Source organism: Mustela nigripes, chromosome 6, assembly GCF_022355385.1.
Source record: "Mustela nigripes isolate SB6536 chromosome 6, MUSNIG.SB6536, whole genome shotgun sequence".
In the NCBI taxonomy this organism is placed as follows: Eukaryota; Metazoa; Chordata; class Mammalia; order Carnivora; family Mustelidae; genus Mustela; species Mustela nigripes.
In genome coordinates, this window is record NC_081562.1 from 123,809,982 (window position 1) to 123,824,148 (window position 14,167).

At 42.0% G+C, this 14,167-nt stretch overlaps 2 protein-coding genes across 8 annotated transcripts in view; one reads left to right on the top strand and one right to left on the bottom strand.

The window, feature by feature from the left end:
• Window positions 1–2,791, bottom strand: part of PDSS1 (decaprenyl diphosphate synthase subunit 1) — a 44,432-nt gene extending 41,641 nt beyond the window's left edge. For 2 of the 3 annotated variants that reach the window (XM_059404146.1, XM_059404145.1), the window contains exon 1: window positions 2,617–2,785. In XM_059404146.1, the coding sequence (XP_059260129.1) occupies window positions 2,617–2,745 (129 nt within the window). In that variant the 5' untranslated portion in view covers window positions 2,746–2,785. Of the gene's footprint in view, window positions 1–2,616 lie in introns of all 3 variants that reach the window. The other variant, XM_059404147.1, reaches the window with a different exon arrangement.
• Window positions 2,792–2,895: 104 nt separating this feature from the next.
• LOC132020081 (protein adenylyltransferase SelO-like) overlaps window positions 2,896–14,167 on the top strand; it is a 44,941-nt gene continuing 33,669 nt past the window's right edge. For 4 of the 5 annotated variants that reach the window (XR_009404916.1, XM_059404151.1, XM_059404148.1 and 1 more), the window contains exons 1-8: window positions 2,896–3,389; window positions 7,613–7,731; window positions 8,562–8,690; window positions 11,214–11,278; window positions 11,366–11,422; window positions 11,513–11,611; window positions 11,801–11,868; window positions 13,694–13,781. Coding sequence is in view for 4 of the 5 variants with exons in the window: in XM_059404151.1 (XP_059260134.1) it covers window positions 3,155–3,389; window positions 7,613–7,731; window positions 8,562–8,690; window positions 11,214–11,278; window positions 11,366–11,422; window positions 11,513–11,611; window positions 11,801–11,868; window positions 13,694–13,781 (860 nt within the window). In the remaining variant the exon portion in view is untranslated. The remainder of the gene's footprint in view (window positions 3,390–7,612; window positions 7,732–8,561; window positions 8,691–11,213; window positions 11,279–11,365; window positions 11,423–11,512; window positions 11,612–11,800; window positions 11,869–13,693; window positions 13,782–14,167) is intronic. The other variant, XM_059404150.1, reaches the window with a different exon arrangement.

Genomic DNA, 14,167 nt, shown 5'->3' on the forward strand with positions numbered 1-14,167 from the left:
GGGGAGGGTATATGCTACGGTGAGTGCTGTGAAGTGTGTAAGACTGATGATTCACAGACCTGTACCCCTGAAGCAAATAATACATTATATGTTAATAAAATAAATAAACAAACAAATAAATAAATAAGATGCACCCAGATGTCACTGATAGATGGACACTTAAACAGAATACACACACACACACGAATATTACTCAGCCATCAAAAATGAAATCTTGCCATTTACGTCAATGTGGATGGACTAGAATGTATTAAGTGAAATAAGTCAGTCCAAGAAAGACAAATATTGTATGTTTTCACTCATATGTGGAATTTAAGAACCAAAACAGATGAACATAGGGAAAGAAAAATAAAAGAAGATAAAAACAGAGAGGCAAACCTAAGAGATTCTCAACTACAGGAAACCAAACTGAGGATTGCTGGAGAGACTGGAGAAACGGGGTAACTGGGTGATGGGCATTAAGGAGGCACTTGATGTGATGAGCACTGGGTGTTCTATGCAACTGATGAACCACTAAATTCTACCCCTGAAACTAATAATACAGTGTATGTGAACTAAACAGAATTTAAATTAAAACAAAATTACGCAGTTAATACAGAGTGTTCTTAACCACTAGGCAGTGTAACAGTTGTTCAAAGCATGGTCTTTGGAAGATGGATCTTGTTTCCATTCCAACATTTCCTGGCCGTGTTACCTTGTGACATCTTTCTGGTTAATGTCTACTCTGGGAGGGAAACTGCGATTAATTGAGATAGTAAAAGCTCTCAGCTCAGAACCCAGCATGCTGTATACATTTAATACAGTGGCTACAGATCTGCAGTAGCTACAGTATTTAATATCTATTTTCTGCTTTAAGAGGGAGTGGTGTTTTCTAAAATAAGGCTAGAGGCACTCAGAGGAGCAGTGGACAACTGGTGTACTGGTGTACTGTTACTGTTCCAATACTGTTCCCTTCTTTCCCATCATGTACTCTCTCCTGAAAGCCAACCTTGCCTCCCATGAATTTACTTGAGGGAAAAAAATGCTGCTGCGTAAGAATCAAAAACGTATGGACAAGTGATTTAGCAGTAACAGACACACACTGGTTTTTGTCCTATTATAGGGCTTGTTAACGCTCCCAACGGTGAGGTTGGGAGAGTGTACATATATCAGGAAGCAGAGCTGTGTCTGAGGGCAGATATGGCTTTTATTATTGTTGCTCTTTGTCCCTAAGGACTATGAGGTCCTAAGAGACTTGAACTAACCAAGGACACGTGCCTGAGGCAGACTCCAGAAGGCTAACTAATATCTAATATCCCTGCTGAGTAGGAAATCTGATGAGGGGCTGGACCCCAGGACCACCTGAGCAGAAGGCAGATAGATGCGTAATTGACTGAGGCACCCAGGTGTTCCTATACTGGAATTTAAATTAAAAAAAAAAATTTTTTTTTTAAAGGAGTGTCAAAGAAGTATCCAGTGCTATTAGATGGAGCGTGCAAACATCTCTCCAAATAATGCCTTCGTCTGTGATGCTAGAAACATTTAATGTCTGGTTAGGACAGTACTGAAACGGATTCCATCAAAGCCCTATTCTCTCTCCAAGTGCCCGTTCTGGATAAGTTGTGATATGTATTCGGTGTTTGGGGAATACGTGGGAATATGAAATGTCCCAAAGCCCCAAATTCATTAAACCTTTTTTAAAAAACCAGCCTTGTGGACGCAATTACCGTAATTACCGCGTGACTGGAGAAGTCTCCAGTCTTTACGGATTTTGCTCAATTACTCTAAACGGAATGCGCCTACCCTATGGCACGTTGAGAGTCAATCACTACAAAGTGCAGGAAAGACTGACTCATGGGGCCACAGAACATGTCACTCAACACAGCGTAAACTGGGCGGAAACGGAGAAAAATGAGCTCGGGCCCAAGAGCAGCAGCGGAGAGAGTCAAGGAGCCATGGTTAGTGCTGGAATTTCCGACTCTACTCAAGAAGTCACATTAAACCAAAGCTCAAGGTTTCTCTACTTGTGAAATCCTCAGGCCGTTTCTCCTTCCAATGCCCTTCCGCCCCGTCCAGGTAGGGGCTCTCGGGGAAGCAACTCGGTGCGACAGAAACCCGCTGCCCAGAGCATCAGCCCTACACTCTCCACAAACCGCCTCTTCCAACCCGCCTGGATCTCTGAGCCCTCGGGGCACCTTTGGCTCTAAAATCCTAGCACCCTCCTCCCGAAGCCCTGGCGGAAATCCGAATGGCAACAGCTGCAGTCGGGTCTCCGGGCTTCTCCGGCTCCCGACCCCAGGAGACAACCTGCCTGCCCTCCACCCCCGGCACTTCCCCCGAGGCCTGGCTCCCCACCGCTCCCTCCCCAAGCCCCGAGGCGCCCGGGTCCCTCAGGACCGCGCTCTGCAGTCCCGCGCGGGGCGCCCCAGCTCCTGGCGGAACCCCGACGCCCACCGCTCCACGTCCCCCCGCGGGGCTCGGGTCCCGGCGCCCAGCCAGCCCGGGGTCCCCCAGCAGCGCAGCCCCGCGGCCCCCAGCCCCGACGCACGTGCCGCTAGCTCCCATTCATTCCGCCGCGCGCTGTCATTGGCGCCGTGACCTCTGCGCCCTGCCGCCGCCCGCGCCTCGGGGCCTCACCTGAGCGCTGGCGTCTGCAGTCGAGGGTGGCCCGGGCGGCCCGACGCGGCCCGGGGAGCCGGGGCCGGGGCTCCGGGCCGCCGGCCTCCAGGAGCCGCAGCGGCGCCAGGGCCACCGGCATGAGGCCATGGTGCGAGTCTGAAAGCCGCGGCGGAGCGCTGGCTCCGCCTGTGGCCCGGCGGTCCGCCTCCCGGGACCCGGAGCCGGAAACTTGGCACAGGAAGAGCTTCGGCCCCTCCCCGGGCCGGCGCCGGCGGCGCGCTCCCGGGACGGCCGCGCGGGACCTCGGGCGCCCCGCCCCCGCCCTCGCCCAGCTCGCGCGAGCGCCACCCTCCTCGCCCCTGCCGGCTCCGGGACCGGGAGCGGCCCGGCGGGACCCTCTGTCTGGGCGAGCCGCGTCTCCCGAAGCCTGGCCTGCCGCTGCGGGGAGCCCGGAGCTCCAGCGGTCACCGTAAACATGGAGCTTCGGGAGACCGGCGGGTAACGAGCACTGCCACGGCGCCCAGCCCTGCAGTCGCCAGCGTGTTTAGGCAGCGAGATGACTCGGAGGAGCGGGCTCCCGGTCTGGGGGCTCCCGGGTCCGCCGCTGTTTCTCTTGGGCATGACCTGGCACGTCGTCGTCCGCGGCTCTTTGCTACCTGGCCTCGAAGGAAGTGCCCACCTTGTGCATCTTTCCAGTAACGAGTCGAACCGCCGGCTGGACTATTGTGAGACGGAAGCTAAATTAGCCTTGTCTCTCGACTTTTGGACTCTGTCCTCTGAAAACCTTATAGGTATATCGTGGCATAGATTGGCAGTCTTGCTCCTGTCTGGGTAGGAGTCCCACTCGTGGGTGTACCTAGCTGTGTGAAATTGTTTGGTATTTAGTAATGTGGAACATATTCGCCAGCCTAGGGGACCCTGGCATATGGACAGGATTGGTACCTGATGTGGGTTGGGAAGACCTCTCCTTGGTCCTATAGCCAGATCTACTCCTCTGTGGTCACGAGAAAGCGGACTTAGAACAGAAATCCGTGGTGTAATTAGTGGTTCAACGTGCGCGCAGAGGCGGGGAGAGAGAGTGCAGGCGATAGGGGTACCGAAATGACAGAAACTTCATCTGTCCTCAAGGAGTTCAACGTTATGGGGAAATAGACCGGCAAATAGGCAACTGCAATTCTCTAAAATTTTTGTCTTCTTTTGAACCCTGCTTTTTGCATTTAAAAAATGAAAGTACCCGTAGTACAGCTGAGGCCATTATTTATACATTTCTCTTCAGAGTGTTCTTTTTTACTGAATAAAAGCATAGAATAAAGTTTATTAAAATAAGCCAATCTTATGGTTTTATTCCCCAATCTTCAAGAATATGATGAAAAAAAAAAAAAAGGCCAGGTGCTTTACAAATAAAGGTTGATTGTACACATCTATGACTTGATACAGGCTTGTGTTATTAAGAAATAACTCCGCAGGTAGACTATGCCATGGTAAAGTGTAGCAATTAAGGCTTGTATTTACAACAATCCTACAACTTAGATAATTATCATTTGCCCTTTTCACAGATAAGGATACAGATAGGAGGATTTCCATGTCTTCTCAAGCTCACAGTTGGCAGATACAGCACTACCTGCCAGGCCATTTTCATTTAGAGCTCGTTTTCCCTATTAAAACAAAATACCTAGCTCTTAAAGAGATGGAGGAGCACGGCAAGGCTAAGTAGGGAGAGCGGATGACGTTTGTGAAGGTTTCTAACCTTACAGTGTAGCTAAACTTTTGATGAGCCATAACCTACCAATAGGACCCGCAGAGTCCAAAGTAGTTCTTTTGACCCAGCAAGGCCAAGCCTGTGTCTGGGAAGTTAAAACCATTGAGCTGTTCGAGGAACCTCCAAAGAACGGACTCCTCTTATGCACAGGCTAGGAATAACTTGGGTCTTTTTGACTGTACTTACATGAACGAAACAACCGGTATTGACGGGCAAACGTGGAGTAGGTGTGTAATTGAAAGCATTTTTCAAAATTGTTATTTCGATGTTGTAGAGTGGACTTTAGGAAGACATCTTCTTTCGATAGTGATGATACCGTCCAAAACATGATTTATGGTAGCACCAGGTTTTATAGCCAAGGAGAGATTACAGACATAATACTGTGTATACATGTATATCATGTCTTGATTCACAACATTGCCTGAAAACGTCTCATCCTGCTGTTAGGAGATAAATGATCAATGATTATCAAGGTAACTATGGTAAGAACATTTATTGAGAGAAGAGGTTCAGACATTGCTGCACTGAAAGATTAGCAGTTTTTGTGGATTTCATAAGGCAAAACTGAATGCTAAAGAATTTAATTTTGGAATGACTGATTTTTCTGAGATGTTAAGGTAAAGACTTACTGTACATTTGGAATTTTGTCTTGGATTGGGTTTGTAGTCTATAACTGATTATTTGCTGGAAGTGTAACAAGGGTGAGGGGTGGGGACCTCTGAGGCAGTTAGCCTCTTTTCGTTCCACAGCCAATGACTAAGTATTGACTTTGCCAGAATGTGAATCAGTGAGTGCAAAATTGTGGATATTAATGAACAGTGTATACTGTCTGTGCTCTACTAAAATGTTAGGGCATCATGGGGCACCTGGGTGGCTTAATGGGTTAAGGCCTCTGCCTTTGGCTCAGGTCATAATCCAGCCCCGCATCAGGTTCTCTGCTCAGCGGGGAGCCTGCTTCCCTTCCTTTCTCTCTGCCTGCCTCTCTGCCTACTTTTGATCTCTGTCAAATAAATAAATAAAAAATCTTAAAAAAAATGTTAGGGCATCGGGGCGCCTGGGTGGCTCAGTGGGTTAAAGCCTCTGCCTTCAGCTCAGGTCATGATCCCAGGGTCCTGGGATCGAGCCCCGCATTGGGCTCTCTGCTCAGCGGGGAGCCTACTTCCCCCTCTCTCTTTGCTTGCCTCTCTGCCTATTGGTGATTTCTGTCAAATAAATAAATAAAATCTTAAAAAAAAAATGTTAGGGCATCATAATAAATGCATGAATTATAATTTAGTCTATTTCCACCTAGTGGCTCTCCTAAAAGAGAAGAAAATACACTGTTGGATCTTCTTTCATCATGTTGTCAGGTTTTCTGTGGTGAATGCTGAAATCAGCTGTTTTTTGACTGACTACCCATTGGTTCCCCATCATGTGCTTCACAAACCATATAGGGGAAAATGTAAAGGTTAAATCTGGTCCACATTTGCCTGTTTTTATACTCATCTGGGAAAGATAGAAGATTATTCTTATTTCTGTTATAGCTGACATTTGGTTCACCTAGGCTTGGGTGGGATAAATAGAAGTTAATCTGTAACAGTCGGGTAAATTGTCTTGATGCCGCCTTTCTGTACTGATGCAAAATACCATTTTTATTATATAGAGAATTCTTAACATTACTTTGGGCTGTTTCTGTTCTTTTTATTGAGTCCCTTTGCATCTGTTTTGGGGATAACTTTCTAGTTACTGTGTTTTTATAATTTAGGATAAGAAAACTCCCATTTCTAAAAAAATTGGTTTTTATTTTTCAAGATTTACACTTTTAAGATGGTCAGCTTTTTTTTTTTTTTTAAGATTTTATTGATTTATTTGACAGAGATCACAGGTAGGCAGAGAGGCAGGCAGAGAGAGAGAGAGGAAGCAGGCTCCCTGCTGAGCAGAGAGCCTGATGCGGGGCTCCATTCCAGGACTCGGGGATCATGACCTGAGCTGAAGGCAGAAGCTTTAACCCACTGAGCCACCCAGGTGCCCCGATAAGCTATTTAAAAAAAAAAAAAAAACCAAGATTTTATTTATTTGAGAGAGAGAACACATAAGCAGGAGAAGCAGCAGAGGGAGAGGGAGAAGCAGGCTCCCCACTGAACAGGGAGCCATGACCTGAGTGTAAGGCAGATGCTTAACCAACTGAGCCACCCAGGTGTCCCTAAGATGATCTGTTTCTTCAAAAAAAAATCCTACTAGGATGTTGGTTGGGTTGCCATATGTTTATTAAATAATTTGGTTACACTGACATCTTGACAATATAATCTCTATCCAGAAACAAGTTTTTGTGTCTCCTTGTTTTGTGATTTTAGTAATACATCTGCCCTCTTCTGTTTTTTGTTTGTTTGTTTGTTTTGTTTTAATTGGTTTGGATTAGGAGAACAGATTAAGATTTTTAAAATTGTATTTATTTATTTATTTATTTATTTATTATTTTTTAAAAGATTTTATTTATTTATTTGACAGAGATCACAAGTAGGCAGAGAGGCAGGCAGAAAGAGTGAGAGGGAAGTAGGCTCCCCGCCGAGCAGAGAGCCTGATGTGGGACTCGATCCCAGGACCCTGAGATCCTGACCTGAGCCGAAGGCAGCGGCTTAAACCACTGAGCCACCCAGGTGCCCCTTTAAATTGTATTTAAAAGAAAATACGTTCTGAGTATCTAAAGCATGTTCAAAACTCTTTTTTTGTACAGCTTTTAAAATAAGGTATATGTGTTTTAGCGCATGTTTTCTAAACAGTAAAACATCTGTTGTCTGGTGTTGGGTTTTTTTTAAAGTATCTGTTTCTTTCAGTAATTACGATTTTCTGAAGGACAGAAAGAATGTGATTAATTGCCTAATATTGGGTTTGGATTACATTGAATAGGCTAGTACTATAATTCTAAAAGTATAATGCAGCTTACCTCCACTTTGCTTATACATTCTTATTTATAAACATTGTGTATCCTGTTGGTCCCCCACAAGTGAAAATCCTCTAAGACAGGGTATGTGTCTTGTTTTAAACTTTTTCCATCTCCCATCTTCTTGGATGGTTCCATTTACTGTGTTATATGAATACTGGATAGATACGGTTGAGAATGACAGTACAGACTTTAAATAATAAAATGGGAAGAAATGTGGTAGAAGTTGATTTTCTCGAAGAACTATAGTCCTAAGGAATATTAATGTTATATCTGGAACAAATGAGAACACTTCTTAAGAAAAGTTGTTTTGTTTTGTTTTGTTTTTTAATCAGCTGTGTTCCCAGTTGATCCTGTTAAAGAAAATTACGTTCATAAAGTGAAAAACTGTATTTTTTCAGTTGCCTTCCCTACTCCTTTCAAATCAAGAGTACGTCTTGTAGCAGTTTCAAAGGTTAGGCTTTATTTTTTCACAACAAAAATAATTCATTATAGGTGTTGTCTAAAAGAGATAGTCACACTATTTGAGTTGAATTGTTAGTCTATTGGTAAATGATTATATTTGTGTTTAAAATTCAGACATTTGGAGAATGTCATTCTTAGAAATCACTTTTTGATACTGATTCCTAGACCCCAGGACTCCATTTCATCTTAAAGTTGGCTTACAGGGACGCCTGGGTGGCTCAGTTGGTTGGACGACTGCCTTTGGCTCAGGTCATGATCCTGGAGTCCCGGGGTCGAGTCCCGCATCGGGCTCCCAGCTCCATGGGGAGTCTGCTTCTCTCTCTGACCTTCTCCTCATTCATGCTCTCTCTCACTGTCTCTCTCTCAAGTAAATAAATAAAATCTTTAAAAAAAAAAAAGTTGGCTTACAAAGATACACTTTTTTGAACAAAAGGGGCAAATGAGTTTAATTCTTAGAAACGGGTTCTAATAACAAATGATAAATTGTTTCTCATGATACAATTGTATTTGGAATAGAAATAGAACATTTACTTTTTTCTTGTTCCTTTAAAGAATGCATGCTAAGAAAAATAGTATTTTTACTATGGATCACAAGAATTACATAAAAATTTTAAAACTGTCTAATAGAACTGATTTTTCCCAAATAGCACAAATAATCATATAAAGTATGGTATATCCCTCATGAGAAAATATTAATGTACTTTTGGAAGAGTTTCATTCTCTTAATTTTCTTTCTTTCATCAAGTCTTTTTTCTCAAAATTATTAAAGGATTACTTAAGTTTGTAAGGTCTTTTTGTTTTGTTTTTTTCCTGCCTCAGGAGGTTCTAGAAGATATTTTGGACCTTGACTTACGTGTCTCAGAAACAGATGATTTTATCCAGCTTGTGAGTGGTAAAAGAATAGTATCTGGATCCATTCCACTGGCTCACAGATACGGTGGGCATCAGGTATGCGGAGCATCAGGATGACTTCCCTCATGTAATATATAAACAGCTGGTGGAGGTGCTTTCCTATTTATGAAGTCATTTTGCATTAATTCCTCTAATGTTAGTGTATGGAGACTACGACAAGATGTTTCTAGAAGAATATGTCACCATAAGATATTTATAACTAGCTGATGTGATTTCTTGCCGTAAGAAAGCTAATGCCCAACTTCCTTTGATGGAATGGAGAAAACTGGGGTAGCGCCTAGGTAAAATTTCTGTGAATTATTGCTAGAGAACTCATTCAGGGAAGTTTCAGATTAGAGGTGTAAGCAAAGTCAAGTAGCACAACAAGTCAATATAAAAGCCCTAAAATGACAAAGAGAGTCTAGTTTTTCCAGTATAGCTGCAGAACAAAGTTTTAGAACTGCTAGAAACGGCTAGAATTTAATCAGGATTAACTGGGGGTGTTATATATGCTGAAAAAATTAAGAAAGCACCCTCTAGAAGTGAAGTTAACATATTGAAGCAAGTTCAGGTTGTGGTATCTGACTAAATTAAAAAAGAGAGAGAGAGAAGGAACACAGGACCAGTGGTTGAACTTGCTGTGACTTTCCTGTGAACCAGATAAGATTAACGGTCTGGTTGTCAGGAGGCTTGGAATATATATTAGGAAAAGCAGCAAAATGTAATAGGGTTTGGGTAAGGAATCCACAGTTCAAAAAGCCATTCCCCATATAGGTTAAATTCATTAGATAGCATTTTGGACTCACATGTACTGTTAGAATACAAATGCAGGCCTTAAGTCCTGCAGAGTTTTGTTAAGCTGTATTTTTTTGTAGGTTTTTTTCTTTTGGTAGTATAGTATATTAGATTTTTTAAAATCAATTTCACATTTCATCTCTTGCTTCTCTCTGATTTGAAATTATAAAGATTTATTTATAAGGATGGGTTTGTAATTTTTTAAAAAAAATTTTATTTATTTGATAGACAGAGATCACAAGTAGGCAAAGAGGCAGGCAGAGAGAAAGGGGGAGCAGAGCTCCCGACGTGGGGCTTGATCCCAGGACCCTGGGATGATGACCTGAGCTGAAGGCAGAGGTCATCATCCCACTGAGCCACCCAGGTGCCCCAGGTTTGTCATTTTGAACAGTAATTGATTTTTATTAATAGAGAACTACCTTCTTGTTTCCCCTGACACTCCTGGCTCTGGATTCACCATTCTTTCGATTTATTTTTCACGGTGTGGGATATACCTAATGCATTGTTGACTTTAGAAATTGCCAGAGTACGCTGAGAGTACCTCTCAAGACTTGTGCTTTTAAAGGTAGGTAGAGGGGCGCCTGGGTGGCTCAGTGGGTTAAGCCTCTGCCTTCAGCTCAGGTCATGATCCCAGGGTCCTGGGATCGAGCCCCGCATCGGGCTCTCTGCTCAGCGGGGAGCCTGCTTCCTCCTCTCTCTCTGCCTGCCTCTCTGCCTGCTTGTGATCTCTGTCTGTCAGATAAATAAATAATTAATTAAAAAAATAAATAAAGGTAGCTAGAGATAGCAGAAATTAATGGTGATCTCTTCCTGGTAAAGATAAAAAATTAAAATAATGAATAGATTTTTCTCAAATTTATGTTTTTCTGTTAGAACTATAAACATAGTTCTAACATAGTTCATAGTTCATAGAACTTCTTTTTTGTGCCAAGAGCTATAAAGGTACATGAGACCTGTCCCCTTAGCTCTGAATGCTAACTAATACTCTAGGGGGGAGGATAAAGAAATCAATTCTGATAACATCAGGGTCGTGATAGGGTTAAGTATAGGAGTTAGGGGAATTCACAGAACCCTTTTAGTCCCAGAAAGTCAGACACTTTCTGGTGGAAGTAACATGCATGTGGAAAATGGAACGATGTCTAAGTTAGCAAATCACTGTTGGTGATGATAATTATTACCATCTCACGAGCACTTGCATTACGTTGGACATAGTACAGAGCATCCGTTGGCATTCATTCTTAAAACAACCTGGCAAGGGTTATCCCATTTTACAGAAATGAAAGGTCAGTCTCAGTGGGATTACATAACCCAGATTTCTGTAGCTAGTAAGTGCCATCACTGGGAGTTGGGCAACCACAACAGAAAATGTTGAAAACAGCTAACTATGTAAGTTCAAAAGCACATTTTCAGTTACAAGTATGTTCTTGATTTTATATCACATACATATTCTATAGGCAAACTTTCTATGAATGAATTGTTCCTAGTTCATATTCTGAAATTAAATATATATGTAGATCAGTTCTAACTATTCTACACCTTACTAACTTGAGCTCAGCTGTAAGATGAAGAAGTTAATCATATGTCTCAAATTTATATTTTTAAAATGAATTTCACTTATGTGTTATTGATTGAATTTTTTTTCACCTTTGTTCAAGTTGTTGATTCTTATAATCCTAAAAATTCAATACTCCATTCTCAATTTTGACAAAATAACTTTGGCTATAAAATTACTATGAAAACTTTAAAGGGTAATAAGCATGAATGATTTTCCTTTCTCTCCTTTAGTTTGGGATATGGGCAGGTCAGCTTGGGGACGGAAGAGCTCACCTAATTGGAATTTACATGAACAGGTACCACATGTTTTTTGGTATAATAGCTTTTCTGCTAAATAGTAACATGAATCTTCTAATACTTAGATTTCTTTGTTGTTGTTGAAGGCAGGGTAAAAAGTGGGAGCTCCAATTAAAGGGCTCAGGAAAGACTCCATACTCCCGGTACAGTTGGTATTTTTTTTAGTCATCTGAATAAAAATTGATGTTGTCTTCATTACAACTGAAATTCTTTCTTTCTCTTATTTGACCTAGAAATGGTGATGGCAGAGCTGTACTTCGTTCCTCAGTGAGAGAATTTTTATGCAGCGAGGCTATGCACTCTCTCGGAATTCCAACTAGCAGGGCTGCAAGGTAACTCCTTTCTCCTTGAAGCTGACTTTCAGGAATGCGTCATGTTATCTGCAGGCATGTGTCAGTAAATTGAGCCGATAGATCTATGGTAGCATGATTTCTCATTGTTTCTTATGGTTTCAGGTACTTGTAGGTAGCTTGCTAGGAGTGAACACATAACTTCAATTGTTGGATTCTCTTATGTTTCAGTCTGGTCGTGAGTGATGATGAAGTATGGAGAGATCAATTCTACAATGGAAACGTCGTGAAAGAAAGAGGTAATAATAATTTTTAGAATATTTACATAAAATTAGGCTAAGTTCTTAAAGAAGAACAGATCCTGGATATCTTTGCAGTCTTCTTAAAAAATGACCCTTGGGGGCGCCTGGGTGGCTCAGTGGGTTGAGCCTCTTCCTTCAGCTCAGGTCATGATCTCAGGTCCTGGGATCGAGCCCTGCATCGGGCTCTCTTCTTGGTGGGGAACCTGCTTCCTGCCCCCCTCTGCCTGCCTCTTTACCTACGTGTGATCTCTGTCTGTCAAATAAATAAATAAAATCTTAAAAAAATTTTTTTAAAATAAAGAACCTGTGGTTTTTTTAAGATGTAATTGTATCACTAGGAAATTACCATAGGATATCCTTTCCTACATCCTTATATCACTAGCCCTTTGGTTTCATACAGTAGACATCTGGGAAGTGAATGTTTATGGACAGCCAGCAAAATGTTACAAAGCTGGAACCCAAAAGTTCATACAGTTTCTTCTAAGGAGAGACCCTCAGACCTTTCCTCAGAGCCTGACTGCTCGCTCTTCAGGCTTCCTTCCAATTGATTCCTCAGCCAACTTTTTCCTCAGCCTTTAGTAAGCCAGAAATAAAAAAAATTAGGTAGGGGTGAGATGTGTGCTGTAGGGCAGCAAAGAGAAACAGCGAGAGAAACTTGACCTTGAATGGAAGAGACCTAAAAAAATCAATAATAAGTGTATTTGATTGATGGATTGATTATAAGCTCTACACCAGCATAGGACTTGCCCTCATACCTTGAGATCAAGAGTTGCACACCCTACCAACCAAGCCAGCCAGCCGCCCAATATTAAACTTATTCAACAGTTTAAAAAGCAGAGCCATTGAGGGCTGCTGACAGCCCTGCGTGCTCTGTTGGGTCCTGTGGACGTCATTGGATGACCAGGCAACATTTTTGCTGATGATCACCTTGATTTACTGAGTACACGTGTTATATTCTTTATGCTTAGCGTCTAATATGTTTTGACAAAATTTTCATTAAAAAAATCCCCCTAAAATATTCATGCTTGAAGGAGTTAAGGGTTATTTACCTTTGAGATTAGGAAGGATTTCAGTTGGGGGAGAAGAAAGAGTGTGCACATGCAGACAGCAGGGAATAGCACAAAGGCCCAGAGGTACCAGTGGGGGTGGGATTGTGTAGAAGGACAGGCACCAACAGAGCAGGAGGCTTTGTTTTCTGGAATAGACCTCATCTTCACATCCAAACACACGCAAGGACAGCATTCTTTTTGGGGAAAAAACATGCATTCTCTTTACTAATTGTATTACTAATGCCTATAGTCAAAACACAAAGCAGCAATGGAAGGCTGCAAAGACTAACACAAAAATGCATAGATTCACTGTCTTTCTTCCGCGTTTCATAAGTTAGAACGTATGCAAACATTTATTTATTGAAGTGGGTTTTCAATTAGTTACACCAAGAGAAGGCACTTGCAGGGACTATGCCATGTAAATCATTTACTAATGCCCTATTTCAGGATGATATATGGGGAACATGTCGCCACAGAGGAGACAGTGGGAATCCCGTGTTTGGAGCCTAACAGTTTAACTGAGCAGCCTTTAGTGAGGTTAGAGCCTTCATATTTATGAAAGTGTTGTGGTTCCCGACATTTGAACCAATTCAAGGCTTAAAGAAATAGAGAAAAATCCTTGATCCTTTCTAGGGTATCATTAGTTGCTTTTCTGATAAATTGGGTGCCTGTATTATTTTTTTACTAAAATAATTTAAATTTTTAGAAAAAGCATATTATGCTGTATTTGCAGTTTAAAATGCTAAAAATATGCTAAAACGTGTGTTTTTCAGGTGCAGTAGTGCTGCGTGTTGCAAAATCATGGTTTAGAATTGGATCATTAGAAATTTTGGCTCATTATGGTGAACTGGATTTACTAAGGTTAGAAAATGATATTTTTTTAAATGATAGAAGACAATTAAAAAATGCTTGTATATGTGCTGTGAAGTTAACATATTTTTGGTCTTCTTATAAGTTAAAATCAAATATTTCAATTAATAAATATTTTTAACACTTACTACATGTGGGTTTTCTAGGAGGCCAAAAGAAGTGGGAGACCCAGTAGACCCTTTGCTCAAGGAATTTTTATTTTTATTTTTTTATTTTTTTTTTTTAAAGATTTTATTTATTTATTTGACAGAGAGAGATCACAAGTAGGTAGAAAGGCAGGCAGAGAGAGAGAGGAGGAGGAAACAGGCTCCCTGCCGAGCAGAGAGCCCGATGTGGGACTCGATCCCAGGACCCTGAGATCATGACCTGAGCCGAAG